Source organism: Neomonachus schauinslandi, chromosome 8, assembly GCF_002201575.2.
Source record: "Neomonachus schauinslandi chromosome 8, ASM220157v2, whole genome shotgun sequence".
NCBI classification, from domain to species: Eukaryota; Metazoa; Chordata; class Mammalia; order Carnivora; family Phocidae; genus Neomonachus; species Neomonachus schauinslandi.
This window is the reverse complement of record NC_058410.1, coordinates 127,117,757-127,134,890: the sequence shown is the minus strand read 5'-3', so window position 1 is coordinate 127,134,890 and position 17,134 is coordinate 127,117,757. Positions and strand designations below refer to the sequence as shown.

Below are 17,134 nucleotides of genomic sequence, written 5' to 3'. Positions count from 1 at the left end.
ATTTATCCATGTTAGTAAATGTAACCCTAGTGTATTCATTTTTACCTGCTGATTTATAGTATTCCTTTGTGTAAGTATATTTAGATTGTTTCCTTTTTTTCTTCTTTTGACATTACACTCATGCTGTAGTAAACATTTATAAATGTCTTTCATTTGTGTAAGAGTTTTTCTGGGACACCTAGGGCATGAAATTGCTGGGTATACGTGTCTTGAGCTTTATCAGATATTGCCAAATTGCTCTCAGAAGTACTTATATTGTTTTACTGGCAGTGGATGAGATTTCCTCTCGGTCCAAGTCTAAACTAGATTTTAACCTACATCTATTCATGAGAATTGGGAAGAGTAAAACAAACTGGAGATACTAGAGATTGTACCACGCAGCGTGGATTAACTCTGAATTTCATTTTGTCTTTATAGACCTTGGAGAAATTCATTCAAGGCTTTTAGATCACAGACCAGTTATTCAAGGTGAAACCCGTTATTTTGTGAAAGAATTTGAAGTGAGTATTTAAAACTTATTTTGTAAAAATACTGCCGAGTTGTTAGTATGTTAATATACAGAAGGGGACTTCTCTGGTTTTAAAATCTCTGATTTCCATTCATGAGTTCATAAAATAGGCAAAGTAAAACTCATTAAGAGGCATTACCATTCATGGAAGGAGCTTAAGACTAGGCAGCAGGAGACTTGGGCTCAAGTGCTGGTGCCTACTCTGGAGTACTTAATATCTGTTGATCTCAGTTTTCTTCATCAGTAAAATGAGTATAGTGAAAAAAAGATTTTAAAGACTGATGGGTGTAGGTCTTCCAGATCCATTTTCTATATTTTTTTCTCAGTTGGAGCATTAGCACCCACCCAGAGTACTCAGGTTAAAATAGGAGACTCATCCTTGACTATTCTTACCTGGTTAATGCCCACTTTCAGTGACCATTTCTTTTGAATATTACTCATAAATCTCCATCCCTTCTAATTTGTGTGCCTGCTTCATCACCCCAGTCAAATCCAGCCTTACCATGCTGCCAGAGTGCTCTGATGTTATTTTCCTTTTTAAAACCCTGAAATAATATTTGCTGCCTCCAGGATGAAATCCAAGCATCCTTCTGTAGGCCCCTACCTTGCTGGCTTTACCGTCTGCCACCCAGTATTTCGTGCCGTGCTGCATCCACACTGACGCAGCAGCCTGCCGTCCTGTGTCATATTCCTGGTGTCTTACACGTGTGTCATCGCTTCATCGTGCCTTAAACAGTAGCGCCCGAGCTACTGTCAGATAGATGGTATGTGGTGTTGCACACAAAAATTTCATGGTTCTGTGTAAGTTGGGGTGCTGTTTTCAAATAAGACTCCAACCAAACAGGAAGTCTAAACCTGCCAAAAGGAAAGAACCTTTTCATAAATCCTTCTTAAAACTTCAGAAAGCCTGTGGCACAGAGCCCTCAAGATGAGGGACAGAGCTGCAGCATCAGATACCATTTCTGGATTCAACAGACTCTTACTTAAAATCTGCATAATACCTAATTGACAGCATGGTTGTAAAGATTGAAGATAGGCATGTGCACACAATGCATGTGTCTGGATGTGTGTATCCTAGAATGTGATCTGGTATCTAGGAATAAGTAACTGTTAGCTCTCTTCGTCATCATTACTACGTTTGGTGGGATACGGATAGTCTGGGACACACAGAATATTATCCAGAGATGATTCCCTTATCATGCTATATGAAGATTATTACCAATTCCTTAGTGAGAATAAAGTCTGGGCGTGGCATGGCTGGATTCTATGCTTAAGAGTCTCTCAAGGCTAAAATCAAGGTGTTGGTCAGACATTGTTCTTATTTGAAGCTCAGAGTCCAGTTCTTTTCCATGGTACAGTAAAGTTCCCATTTCTTTTATTTGCTGTCAGCCAGGGGACCCCTCTGAATTCCTAGAGGCCACTCACGTTCCTTGGCAGGTGGCCCCTTCCATCTTCAAAGCCAGAAATTGGGGGCACCTGGTTGGCTCAGTTGGTAGAGCATGCGACTCTTGATCTGGGGGTTTTAAGTTCTAGCCCCACGTTGGGTGTACAGATTACTTAAACCAGAAAAACAAAAACAAAACCATAAGTCAACCTCGCTCACGTGGAGTCCCTCCCTCTCATGCTTGCCAGGAAGAGCCTAGACTCTAAAGGACTCACCTGATTAAGCCAGGGCCACTGAAGATAATCTCCCTTTCTTAAAGTCAGCTGATTTGGGACCTTAATAAATCTGTAGACTATGTATACGGTAACACTTAGATTATGGTTTGATTGAATAACTGAGAGAAGGTGTGTGTACACTAGGGGTGGGGGTCTTAAGGGCCATCTTAGAATTTTGCCTACCATAAGCTCTTGTAACTACCTGATATTTTTCTTGTTTGTTTATTGCCTGTCTTCCTTCATTAGAATAGACATACCATAAAAGTCAGGACTCTTCATTGTATAAAAATGCCTTCTTCTCCATTGTATTAAAAATGCCTAAACCAGGGGCGCCTGGGTGGCTCAGTCAGTTAAGTGTCTGACTCTTGATTTTAGCCCAGGTCATGATCTCAGGGTTGTGAGATTGAGTCCTGTGTTAGGCTCTGCACTCAGTGGGGAGTCTGCTTGGGATTCTCTGTCTCCCCCACTCTGCCTCTGTTTCCCCACCCACACACACATACACACTCTCTCTCTAAAATAAATAAATAAATATATTTTAAAAATGCCTAAACCAATGTCTGATGCATTGTAGGTGCTTAATATGATTCAAAAGAACAGGTAGCAGAGCCTTGACTAAAACTTGAATTTTCTGATGTCTACTGATGTCATAAGTCATCTTTTTCATAAGTGTGAAAAGTTACACATTGCTAAATAGTGGCTGAGATATCCCTAGAATATGTGTCATTGTACTTACATCAGTGTTCTTTAAATAATGTCAGTGGTTTCTATGAAAGGGCCATCTATACAAATGAAGCTGAGTGTTGAGTGGCAAATGAAAGAAGCGTTACATTTATGCGGTTGAATATCTTATGTTCAAGAGCTCACTTCCTGTAGAAGCCAGTACCTCTTTTAACTGGGATAGAAGATAGTTGCCGAGAGAAGATGGGCTTGTGTCTGAGAGGAGAGGAATTACTTGCACTCCACATCGTGAAGCCTTCCAAGGTCTTTTTGGAAAGGAGGCGATGTTGAGTGGAAAAAGAACATGGGCCTTGGAGCTTGACATCTCTGGGTTCAAATCCTGCCCCCCCCCCCTTATCAGCTATGATTACCTGCTTTATTAAGGCTTAAGGTGCCTACTTAATAATGGGAGCAATAATGTATACTGTACAGTTTTTGTGAGGATTAAATGGTATGTTATTTTTAAAAATCCCTGACATGCAGGTGTTAGATGAATGTTAACTGTTACTATTAAGAGAAAGATGGTAGCAAGTACAGTGTGATAAAAATGTTTTAATTCATTGCCTCAGTTGAGCGTCTAGGAAGTATTAAAACTGTGAAGCCTTAAAAAAAAATGTTTTAATTCAGAATTTGCAATAATGTGAATGAGATTGGGTTCCATTTTAGGGAAAGTAGAGATTTGCTAAGCAAATGACATGAGCATTATATTAGAAAAATGTTTACTAGAGAATAAAATGATCACACCAGGTGTGATAGAAACAAGCTTATTTTGTAAGTGTCTCGAGCACTTATTTTGTGTGAGACATAATGTCAGGAACCAGTGCTGTCCTGGTGAAGAAAATAGGCACAGACCCACCCATGAAGCATTCTCATATTGTCCTTAAAGACTGGCCTCTGAAGGACTCAAAAATATCTTGTCAGCTAAGTTTAAGTGGTTATCTTCAACTAAGTGTAACATAACTCCTTTATGTTTTAAATGTTTTTGTTTTTTTTTTAATTCATTTGAGAGAGAGTGTGCAAGTGAGCAGGGAGTGGGGGGAGCAGGAGAGGGAGGGGGACAAGCAGACTCTGCGCTAAGCGCAGTGCCCTCTGCGGGGGCCTGATGGGGGCGCTGATCTCAGGACCCTGAGATCATGACCTGAGCTGAAACAAGGAGTGGGATGCACAACCGTCTGAGCCACCCAGGCGCCCCCACTTCTTTTCTTGCCACATACCTGATCCAGGCTTTTTACATGATAACCTCCCTAGTTGGTCTTCCTGAGGGTTTAGAGTAGCATGGAAACCTTCCTGTGTATCAGGTTCGTCTACCTTTTCTGTGTACCGTGTGCTGACATTTTGCCTCAAATTAGAAGAAAAAAGCTGAAAGCATTTTAGAGGCTTTTGATTTGAATATATATCTGCATTATTTACAGCTCTTTTGTATCTTGGTCCAAACAATAACATCCTCTGATTCTCGTCCCCAGATGGCCTGGTTGGGCAGAGAGGAATGGTGAAGCAGAGTTATTAAGACTTCCTAGAACTTTCATCGCTCTCGCATTTAAATGTAGTTCACCCTAAGAAAACCTGGCTAGTATTTCAAACTAAAGTTGTTTATAGTTTTTATGTTTCAAAAAGTTAATGCACAGGGGAACAATCATCTTTTTCTTTACAAAATTTTATTTCTAGAAGAGGGGAGTAAGTGCCACATGGTGGCAGCATTACTTAAATTATTGAAGTTCTATTATATTTAAGCTCTCTTTTTGTGTTTGTTAGTATTTCTGGACAGTTGACTGTCTTTCTCCTGACTTTATGCAGATCCTTTATATCGTTGATTCCAGTGCACAGAGATCCCAGTAGGGCCCTTTCAGTGAGCATCAGTTCAGTAGGGTCTGTGGGTGTGGCATTGTCTGTGGGACCATTATCTTTCTAGCCACAGAGGAGATGTCATGGCCTCACCATGTAGAACAGTTAGTGAGCTTTTCTGGAGTGCTTTTGGGGTCTGTGGTCCTATACAAGTTCCTTATTTCATTTTTTTCTTTTTTTTTAGTTGCATAAGTCTCTTTTTTGATGGAAAAACTTTTGTTATTGAATCATAGTTGAAACACAATGTTAACATTCATTTCAGGTGTACAACATAGTAATTCAGCAAATCTGTACGTTATGCTGTGCTCCGCACAGGTGTAGCTACCGTCTGTCATCATACAATGCTATTACAATACCATTAATTATATTCCCTGGGCTGTACCTTTTATCCCCATGACCTGTTTATTCATTTCATTAACTGAAAGCTTGTGTCTCCTACTCCCCTTCACCCACTTTGCCCATCCCACCACCTCTTCCCCTCTGGTTGCTTATTTCATTTTTAGCAAATTTTATTCTTTGAATGCTTTATTGAATAGTTACTGATTACCTAGGTATATCAGTAAGGAATGTGTTTAGTTACTAGTAACAGATACCTGAAAAATAGTGACTTTTTAACAAGTATTTATTTTTCTCTCAATACCCAGAGCCTAGGGCTGGAGTTAGCTTTTTCTTCTAACTTTGCCTTCTACCCCCTGGAGTGTTGCTCCTATTCTTATGCTTTCAAGGTGGCTTTGGAAGTTCTACCAATGACATCTGCATTTCATGTAACAAAAAAGGAGGCAGATGGGAAATAGCAAGCAGTCTCTGTAGAGGCACATTTGCCGCTCCAGATAATATTTGGGGATTGATGGGAAGAAAGGAGAATGAATCCAGAACTAATGTCAAGGAGATATATAAAAATAAATAAGAAACAGTCTACCTCCAGGAAGTTAACAGTCTAGGGGAAAAAAGACATAGAAACAGTGAATTTTAATGATGGAATTAAGATAAAATAAGCACAAAGCACTTGAGATCTCAAGAGGAAACAACTCCAGAAGCAACTCCCCACAGAGCTGGGAGGAAAATTTTCATAGAGGGGGTGTTGTTTGAGCTAAGAAAGAAAAATGGATGTTGGCCAGTAGGAAAAACAAAAATGGAGACAATGATTAAAAGTAGAGGCCAAAAAAAAAAAAAGGGGGATTCAAATAAGTACAGTAATTACAGAGTCAGAAGGGACTGTGTCCATGAGTTTGAATGTGGGTTGAATTGATGAAGAGAAAATTCCTTAAAAGGCAGGACAAACTAGAATTTCGCTTGACATCCTAATCTCTCATTTTTGGTTAGATTATTAGAGTAACTGTCTACGGCCATACCACCCGAAACACGCCCGATCTCATCTGATCTCGGAAACTAACCAGGGTCGGGCCTGGTTAGTACTTGGTTGGGAGATTATTAGGGTAACTGTCAGATTATTAAATATCAGGATAAAGTCTGTCCCATATAGCATGCGACAGACATACACACACACACACACACACACACACACACACACTACGGTTTTATTTAAATCTTGTGGGACTGACCAGTTTAGTGATTGAAAGAAAATTTTAAATTATGGTATTGGTCTCTCATTTCCTTTCTAATAGTATCAAATTATATCTTAAATATAAATATTTAGTAACTGTACTAATATTATTAATAACTGGTAGCATTTTTGTTTGTTTAGAGGGAGTGAGTGAGTGCAAGTTGGGTGGGGGGGGAGGGGCAGGGAGAGAGGGGGAGAGGGAATCTCACGCAGGCTCTACGCTTTGTGCAGAGCCCGACAAGGAGCTTAGTCTCAAGACCCTGAGCCGAAATCAAGAGTTGAACGCTTAGCCAACTTTAGCCACCCAGGTGTCCCCATTGGTAGCATTTTTAAGCAGATAGTGGCAGGTACTGTTTTAAGTACATTACCCAAGTGACATGTTATTAATTTTAACTTAAAAATTAACTGTATATGTAATTTTATGGGGTGTTACACATCAGAAGCTAAGCTTCATTAGTGCTAAGCTTTGTTCTGAGAATTTATGCCCCAGAATGTATATATATACACAATTAAATGGAGGGGTGCCTGGGTGGCTCAGTCAGTTAAGCAGCTAACTCTTAGTTTTAGCTGAGGTCATGATCTCAGGGTCCTGGAATTGAGCCCCGCATCGGGCTTCCCACTCAGCGGGGAGTCTCCTTCTCTCCTCCTCCCTCTCCCTCTACTCCTCCTGCATGCTGTCTCCCTCTCAAATAAATAAATCTTTAAAAAAAATAAATGGATGTTAATTTATAATCTTCCTTTTGTAGTGTCAACAGTACACTGTGGTCAAAAATATCAGCATAAATGTGAATTGTGCAAGACTGTTGAATCTCAGATCTGTACCTCTGAAACAAATAATGCAATATATGTTAAGAAAAAAAAAAGAAGAAGAAGAAGGTAGCGGGAGGGGAAGAATGAAGGGGGGGAAATCGGAGGGGGAGACGAACCATGAGAGACGATGGACTCTGAAAAACAAACTGAGGGTTCTAGAGGGGAGGGGGGTGGGAGGATGGGTTAGCCTGGTGATGGGTATTAAAGAGGGCACGTTCTGCATGGAGCACTGGGTGTTATGCACAAACAATGAATCATGGAACACTACGTCAAAAACTAATGATGTAATGTATGGTGATTAACATAACAATAAAAAATTTTAAAAAAAATATCAGCATAAAAACAAGCACATACCAGCGGGTTAAGTTTAAGGGCAGAGACTGTTTCTAACATCCTGTCTTATATAGCACTGTCATTGGGCCTATTTGTTGTTTAAATGAATGAGGCTACAAATTCCCTTTCTACAATATAAGACTACCAGTTTGCCTGCTAGAAGAAATAACCCTCTAAATAAGTGGTTCTTTTTTAATTTTTATTTTTATTGAAGTATAATTGACACATGTTACATTAGTTTCAGGTCTACACATCGTAATTCAACAAGTCTATATGTTGTACTATGCTCACCGCAAGCATAGCTACCATTTGTCACCACACAGTGCTTTAAATACCATTGACTATATTCCCTATGCTGTGCCCTTTATTAAACCTTGAGACTTATTCATTCCATAAGTGAAAGCCTGTACTTGGAACCCCTTCGCTCATTTTGCCCATCCCTCCTCACACTCGCCTCTGGCAACCATCTGTTTTCTGTATTTATGGGTTTATTTCTGCTTTTTGTTTGTTTTGTTTTTTTTAGATTCTACATATAAGTGAAATCATATGGTATTTGTCCTTTTTTTGATTGATTGATTTGGTGGAGAGGAGGGGCAGAGGGAGAAGGAGAGTATCCTCAAGCAGTCTCCTCAGTGAGCATGGAGCCCCATGCCGGGCTCAGTCTCACGACCTTGAGATCATGACCTGAGCCGAAATCAAGAGTCAGATGCTAAACCAACTGAACCACCCAGGTGCCCCTGTCTTTTTCTGTCTGACTTATTTCATTTAGCATAGTACCTGCTAGGTTCATCCATGTTGTTGCAGATGCCAAGATCTCATCCCTTTTTTTATGGCTGAGTAATATTCCTGTGTGTGTGTGTGTGTATACACATTTCATATCTTCTGTATCTATTCATCTATTAATGGACATTTCTGTTGCTTCTATATCTTAACTATCGTAAATAATGCTGCAGTAAACATAAGGGTGCCTGTATCTTTTCAAAAATAGTGTTTTCATTTTCTTGGTGTAAATGCCCAGTAGTGGAATTACTGAATTATATGTTATTTCTATTTTTAATTTTTTGAGGAACCTCCATACTGTTTTCCACAGTGGTTGTACCAATTTGCATTTCCACCAACAGTGCACAAGGTTTCCTTTTTTCCACGTCCTTGCCAATACTTGGTGTTTCTTCTTGATTCTAGCCGTTCTGACAGATGTGAGGTGATATCTCATTGTGGTTTTGATTTGCATTTCCCTGATGATGAGTGATGTTGAGCATCTTTTCATATGTCTCTTGGCTGTCTGTATGTCTTCTGAAAAAAAAAAAAAAGGCTATTCAGGTCCTCTGCCCATGTTTTAATTGGATTATTTGGTTTTTGGTGTTGAATTTTATAAGTTCTTTATGTATTTTGGATATTAACCCCTTATCAGATATAGCATTTGCAAATATCTTTTCCCATTCAGTAGGCTGTCTTTTCGTTTTGTTGATAAGTTCCTTTGCTGTGCAGAAGCTTTTTACTTTGGTGTAGTCCCATAGCTTATTTTTGCTTTTGTTGCTTTTGCCTAAGGCCAGTATTAAAGAGATCACTGCCTGTGTTTTCTGCTAGGATTTTTATGGTTTCAGGTCTCACATTTAGGTCTTCAATCCATTTTGAGTTTATTTTTGTGTACAGTGTCAGAAAGTGGTCCAGTTTTATTCTTTTGCATGTGTCTGTCCAGTTTTCCCAGCACCATTTATTGAAGACTGTCTTTTTGTCATTGCATATTCTTGCCTCTTTTGTCATAGCTTAATTGAGCATATAAGCATGGGTTTATTTCTGGGCTCTTTATTCTGTTCCATTGATCTATGTATGTATTTTTGTACCAGTACCCCATACTGTTTTGATTACTACAACTTCGTAGTATATCTTGAAACCTGGGATTATGATACCTCCAGCTTTGTTTTTCTTTCTCAAGACTGCTTTGGCTATTCGGGGTCTTTTGTGGTTCCATGCACATTTCAGTATTATTTGTTCTATTTCTGAAATATGCTATTGGTGTTTTGATAGGGATTCTTAACTTTATATTTTATTTCAACTTTGATAGTGTTTCTTAACTTTAGTAGGTCATGGTCTCCTTGGAGAATTTTTTTCTCCCAGGAAGATGTGTAGAAGACATATATATTCAATTTGAGTACAATTTCAGGGGCATTCTGGAATCCCAAAGCCCATCCATGGACCCTGGAGTAAGACCTATACTTTGAGTAGAACTGCAGAACTCCCCTTTCTGTTCTTCATTGTCTTTGTATTTGAATTGAGAGACCACTCCTTTGCATCTTGATAAAGAAAAAATGTACCATAAGGAATGCAATAATCTCTATAGTCTTGATTCATTCAGATTCCAGTGCCGTGGGGGGGAAGGTGACAGCAGCTATGACATAGTTGGTTTGTTTTTTCACTTCAATCTGGCTACAGAGATAGAGCAACTAGAATAGCAAAACCAGGCAACATCTGTAATAAAACCAGGGAGCAACGTATCCCCCAAATACCAAATGACCAAATCACCAAAAAAGGCTTCTGTGGAATCAGAAACTGGAGGAAGACATGGAAGAATGGCTGAGGGTCTTGTGAAGCCTTGAATGCTAGAAAACCTCAAAATTACTATCAGGAATGCTTGAAGGGCCATTCTAAGGAGAAAGCAGAACCTTCGGAGGGGACTTCACAGGCTCTAATTTCTGAGTGAGTGATAGCAGACCACAGAAAAGTCTAATGGGCTAAAGCCACCTGTGAGTTTGAAACTCACAAACCAAAACACCCTTCTAGAACAAGGCCCTGCACCTTAGAGAAACTAAAGGAGATTGAATATTTTGTGAAACAGCAGGAAAAGGGAGTTCTAGACCTTTGAAGTTAGAAAGACTGTCCTGACCACCCCTCCCTTCTAGAAATAGAGGAAAACTAATTTCACTTAAAAGTAAGCAGGAGTCAAATCCCATAACAGTAATGTCCTTTAAGGCAATGAGTGTAGGTATGACCACAAAAAAAGGTAAAAACTGTAACCTAATACTTAAAATGAGCTTGGGAAGCATAAGAAAATTATTAGAAGTGAGGAAAAAAATGGTATAAATCAGAATCAGAAAAACTCAAAATTAATTGGCTAAAACAGAAATGGAAAAAATAAAAGCTAAGGTGAAAAATTCAGGAAAAAGTAATTTTAAAAATTATTTCAGGAATGAAAACTAAACTCGAAGGAACGTAAGAGTGAATAAACACAATGGATAGCCCTTATGTGAAATTTAAAAGACAGCGTGAAAGAGATAAAAAGAATTCAAGAGAAAGGAATAGTTATTGATAGTAAATACAGAAGATGCAGTACAATATATGCCTGATAATCAGCCCCTAGAGAAGAAAGCCAAAGCAGTGTAATAGAACAAATGTGAAAACTAAAATTCAAGAAAACTTTCCTGAAAGAAGGTACTAGTGAAATTTTATGGAAGGGCACACTGCTGTCAGGGAAAATTAACCCAGAAGAGCCTACACTGAGAAATTTTTTAATCTATTGGTTTTTTTTTTTTTAAAGATTTTATTTATTTATTTGAGACAGAGAGAATGAGAGGGAGAGCGCACATGAGAGGGGGGAGGGTCAGAGGCAGAAGCAGGCTCCCTGCTGAGCAGGGAGCCCGATGCGGGACTCGATCCAGGGACTCCAGGATCATGACCTGAGCTGAAGGCAGTTGCTTAACCGACTGAGCCACCCAGGCGCCCTCTTTTAGGATATTTTAGTTCTCAGGTCTGCTCCATCTTCAAAGAAAGCCTCTCTTACTCCAATACCTACTGCTTCCCTCTCTTCTGTTCCAAAGACAAGCTTCTAGAAAATGTTATGTACATTTCCAATTTACTTCAAAACTGTACACTAAGGCTGCTTTCATGACCTGAGCCGAAGGCAGTCGCTCAACCAACTGAGCCACCCAGGCGCCCTAATCTATTGGTTTTTATAGAAAAAAAATTTTTTTCTTTGGGCATATAGACAAAATGGGTGTCTTTTATTAGGGGAAGAAAACCTGATTTTTTTTGTTTTAAGATTTTATTTATTTATTTGACAGAGAGAAATAGCACAAATAGAGCAGCAGGCAGAGGGAGAGGGAGAAGCAGGCTCTCCGCTGAGCAGGGAGCCCAATGTGGGGCTCGATCCCAGGACCCTGGGATCATGACCTGAGCCGAAGGCAGCTGCTTAACCGACTAAGCCACCCAGGCACCCCAGAAAACCTGATTGTTAACAGACGTTATCTGTCTTATGCCAGAAGACAATGGATTTGAACAGCCAGGGATTTTATGTCTAGCCTAACTGACCCACAGCTATATAATCCACTGTTGCTGGGTCATGCAGGACTCTGCAAATATTGTTCAAATGAGCCTTTCCTGAGGAACCTATTATATAATCCACAGAGTGAGTTTCAGATGACCAAAATGATTGGCAAGACTTCTGCATAACAAGAGTTGGTAAGCATTAAATATCTATTTACTTACAGAACTAAGACTGAATGGCAGTTGTTAAGGGAGAGAGTATAACATGCAGTGACTGCTTTCTGACCGTGCAGACTCAGTCTACCAGAAGGTGGAGGCTGAGGGAAGTGTATATGAAAAGGAGAATATGGTCCGGCTCTTGTTGCCTTACAAATATTAACTGGGAGTAAAAGGATACTGTTTCACATTGGATCCTGAAGGAGTGAGAAAGCTAGAGAAGGAGATGATCCTAATACTAATATTGCTTATAGTAGGGAACCAGTAGACAGTAACCAAAAAAGTGGAGACCAAGGGTATTATATAAAGTATGAATATAAATATAACCATGAGAACAAAAACACCAAATTCTTCTCAATACTGAAAGAGATACCAAAAGAGAGAGAACAAATAGACCACATGACCACACCTGAAAATGTTATATACATTATGTGTGTGCGTTTATTTATGAAATAAGAATAGTCTGTATATCATGTTTCCATTTAAGAAGGAAGGAATTGGAAACATACATATATACTTAACACATACATATGAATAAATATGATGGGGAGAACAAAGGCAAAAGGGAAAAAATTAAATTTTCTTACAACTTGCAGCCCATTGACAAATCTTTGAGACAGGCAGAGTGACCTTCTTCTCGGAACTCAACTGCCTCCATGTTAATACTTTGCTAAGGGCAAAAGGCAGCCTTAGCTTAATATTAGTCCAACCTCCAGGATCCCGTTAAGTCTCCTTTAACATAAAAATTCCTTTGGAAACTTCCTTTTCTCTACCCCCATATCTCTTTTTTTTTTTTTTTTAAAGATTTTATTTATTTATTTGAGAGAGAGAGAGAGAATGAGAGACAGCATGAGAGGGAGGAGGGTCAGAGGGAGAAGCAGACTCCCTGCCGAGCAGGGAGCCCGATGTGGGACTCGATCCCGGGACTCCAGGATCATGACCTGAGCCGAAGGCAGTTGCTTAACCAACTGAGCCACCCAGGCGCCCCCCCCCATATCTCTTTGTACGGTAGCAATCATCCTCCAAACATGTGGTCCCCTGATAAACATTTGAAGGGTCTCATGAGTAAGGGTTTACTAGGTAGTAGTAAATCACCTTTTCCTCATAAAAGCAAGCCCCTCAAGGTCCTGGAAACCTTGCTTCCAAATTCCTTAGAGGAAGATGTCTATGGCCATACCGCTCTGAATGCGCCTGATCTCAAATTCCTTAGAGGCTTATGCTCTCCCTAACCTCCTCCCAACTTAAAAGTATATAATCAATCAACCCTCACAACCCCCATGCAGTTCTTCCTGCCCACGGGTCCTGTCCCCGGGCTTTAATAAAACCACCCTTTTGCACTGGAGACACCTCAAGAATTCTTTCTTGACCATTCACTCCGAACCCCGACATTTTCACATCAAATACATCCACATCCACATTTATATATGCCTCTGTGTGTGTGTGTGTGTGTGTATATATATATATACGTATGTATGTGGATGTATATCCTTATACTTAAGACAGGGGTAGGATAAAGTTTTAAAATAATTACCTAAAGAGAGAGTTAGGAAGGAATACAATGCAAAGGACATGGATAAAAGCTAGACTTTTTTGACTGTATATATATTGTTTATAGATGTAATTTTGGAAACATGTAAATATTTTACGTAAAAGATAATTAAGTTTTAAGGAACAATCCCTAAAAATCAAGTAAAATGTAAAAAAAGCAAACCTGTGTTTCTGGATGGTGGCATTGCCATGCAGAGAGAAACTGTTCCAAGTAACGTTAAAACAGGGCAGTGTGACATACGTTCCTAGTGGAATATCCCTTCAGAACAGCCGCCGCAACAACAAGCAAACAAACCCTTAAGCTGTTTTCAGTAATTGTGTTGTTGATGCTCGTGTCATCCTTGTCATTTGAGTGAAGTGGTGATAAAGCAAATGAGTAGTTCTGTTGGTGTTTTGACAACTACAAAGAAATGGGTAAGACAGAACAGTAAATAAAAACCTTATTTTTTGAGTATGAACTTAAAATGTGTCTTTTAAAAAGCACATAACCTATTTTGTAGCCTTATCCCCTGAAAGGCCTAGAAATAATGACTGACCCAGTAGCAGTGAACACCCCTAGTGATCATTCTCAAATACCATTTCTAAAAATTAGTAGTGTTTAGAGACCTGCTGATTCCAAGTCTGAGTCCAGAAATGTACGAGGTGAGCCTGGTGCACCCAGTTATATCAGAAAGCAAAGAGGCTACTAAAGAACATAGAATTTTGTCTAAAGCATTGCAGAGCCGACCTGACTGGGCTCCCACTGGACAAAGATAGGACAGTTCGAACACCAGTAAGGAAAAATACTGTAATGGCTAGAAAACTTCAAATACGTTCATTCTGTGAGTCATAGGAATGCGTAGAAACAAAGAGAAACCTTCAGAGAATACTAGGGAACCAAATCATTATTTTTAAATCTGTTAAATAAGAGGAAATAATCAAGTGTTTTATTTTGCCTTTCACATGTAAGCATTCCTCAGAATAACCAAATAGTTGAGGGGAAATTTCTCTTTACAGAGGTATTTCTGCTGATAAATGAAGACGGAATGCTACCAACATCCTGCCGAAAGTACACAGCCCACCTCTGAAATATTCTTGCAAACAAAAAAACAAAACCCTGAATCTGATCAAGCCTCTAGTTCTAACTACTAATTTACAGGAAAGAGAACAGACAAAGGGATATGTTAAATTACACCACGGGGATTCATTCAGCCAAATAACAGACTGTGGGAAACTGCAGAACAGATGACTCACATTTTTTCAACAAATTGCAAAGAAAAAAGTGATGGAGGGGCAATCTATAGATTAAAAAAGATTTAAGAAACATATTAACCAGTTGCAATATATAAGTTTTAGTTCAATTTTGGTTTAAATGGGGATAAAAAAGAACATTAATAGGACATTTGAGGAAATGGGAATACTACCTTGTTATTTAATAGTACTAAAGAATTATTATTGAGTGTGCATGTACGTGTGAGAGAGAGAGAGTGTGTGAGGAGAGAAGGGGACAGAGAGGTGGTCTTACTATATTTTTTTTTTAAGAGGAGTCTTTTTCTTTTAAAGATGTTGAAATATTTACAGTTGAAATGATGTGCTGTTTGGGATTTGCTTCAAAAGAATCTAGGATTGTGGGCAGGAGAATGTATGCAGTGTTATAGAGGGAACAAAATAAGCCAGGAGTTGAGAATTGTTGATTGGTGGTAAGTACAGTATTCGCTTTTGATTCTTTGAGAAAGATTCTATGGAAAAAATTTTAGTAAAAATCTAAAAAAATCTAAAAACAGTATAGTAAAAATCTGGCCATAGCTGCTCCATAAGAATGGCTCAGAACAAAATAAAAACCTCAGTAATACAACTAACTTATTTCCCTACAATCAAGTTTACTACCCTTCTTTTTTAAATAAACTTTTTATTTTGTATTAATTTTAGACTGACAGTAAAGTTGCTAAGGTAGTATAAATAGTTCTCGTGTACCCCTCACTCAATTTCTCTCCCTATTAATATCTTATATAATGGGTAAAACATTGATACATTACTATTGATGAAATACCAGACTTTATTTGGGTTTCACCAGTTTTTCCATCGCGGTCCTCTTTTTGTTCTGGGACCTAATCCAGGGTACCACACTGCATTTACTTGTGTTTCTAGTCTGTCTTTCTAGTCTTCTTTGGCCTGTAACAGTTATCTTTCTTTGTTTTTCATGACCTTTACAGTCTTGAATACTAGCCAGTAGCCTGTAGAATGTCCCCCCAATCTGTGTTTGTCTGATGTTTTTCTTAAGATTAGACTGGGGTTATGGGTTTTGGGGAAGTGCCCTTGTTACATTACATCAGAGGGTATGTGTTATCACCATGACATCACTGATGATGTCAACCTTCATTGTCTTCACTGTGAAGTCAGTATTTTTTGCTTTCCCTACTCTGTTCTTTGGAAGCAAGTCACTAAATCTGGCCTACCCTCAAGTGGTGGTGGAAGGGTAGTGTTAAAGTCTGTTTTCTGAAGGAGGGGTGTATCAGGGGTCCTCAAGACCACATCCAGGTTCAGTGACTGACTAACAGGCCTTAGCATATGGTCATACTGGTGGGTAGGCTTTATTACGTCAGGATGCAGAGCAAAATCAGCAAAGGGACAGGTGCATGGAGGAAACCAGGCAGAAGCCTCCAAGAGTCTTCAGTGGAGTCACACAGGATGTGCTACATTTCCCCAGCAATGAGCTGTGACAACACAGGTGAAATGCCTACGAGAAAAACTCACCGAGTCTAGGATTCCAGGGATTTTATTGGCAATTGGTCAGGTAGGCAGTCTGTGCCTGGCATGTATCAAAATTCTAGACTCCCAGAAGAAAAGATGTGCATTATCATTTATAGAAATTTTATAGAAAGTTTTATACCAGTGTAGGGAACTATTTACTGGGCAAGTTTCCAGCCCCTGGCCAAAGGCCAGCCTTGCAAGCGGGCCTTTCTAAGGGGAGGGGTCAGTGTTAACTCTTTTCTGTATAGGGAATTATCTACATGTTGTTACCTTTACTGCACATTTTTGAGAAAAATGGAATTAGATTTAAAAACAGCATAATAATGGGAGCTATTATGTGTTTGATGTAAGAACAACAAAATTAAAATTAGATCAAGGGTGTCTAATTTCTTTGCTGTACAGAATAAAATATGTGGCATTCTAGGCCTCTTTTTGTTCTTTTAGTGTTTCTCATGCCCGCTTTTAAACATTGCTATAAAAATATTACTCATATTGCAACTTTTGAAGCATTTCATAATAAAAAGAATACCTCCAGGTTGTGACCTCATTTATTGCCAAATAATTGGAAGAAAGCTGTGTAAATTTCATTAATAAGTAATAGCGTAACAACCGAAACCTGGCTGGAAATCCCAGAAAGTAATTATTGAGATTAAGACACAGTATGTATTAGTAATTTACTTTCTTTTAACAGGAAAAACGTGGTCTTCGAGAAATGCGAGTTCTTGAAAATTTGAAAAATATGATCCATGAAACAAATGAACAAACTCTTCCCAAATGTAGAGAAATCATGCAGGACAACTTAAACCAAGTTCTCCAGAGATGTAAGCCTGCATTGTTGTTTTTTTATATATATGTTGTTCTATTTCAAATGAATGCTATGCCAAAATGTATTTCCTTCAGTATTTTGGTAGTAGGTGGAGAGAGAATTCTTAACCGAAACATATAAA

The 17,134-nt window shown here is 38.9% G+C and overlaps 1 protein-coding gene across 2 annotated transcripts in view; it reads left to right on the top strand.

The window, feature by feature from the left end:
- BLOC1S5 (biogenesis of lysosomal organelles complex 1 subunit 5) overlaps positions 1-17,134 on the top strand; it is a 42,796-nt gene that overhangs the window by 6,034 nt on the left and 19,628 nt on the right. The window contains exons 2-3 of one of the 2 annotated variants that reach the window (XM_021696996.2): positions 418-500; positions 16,879-17,008. In XM_021696996.2, coding sequence (XP_021552671.1) covers positions 418-500; positions 16,879-17,008 — 213 coding nt within the window. The remainder of the gene's footprint in view (positions 1-417; positions 501-16,878; positions 17,009-17,134) is intronic. The other variant, XM_044917418.1, reaches the window with a different exon arrangement.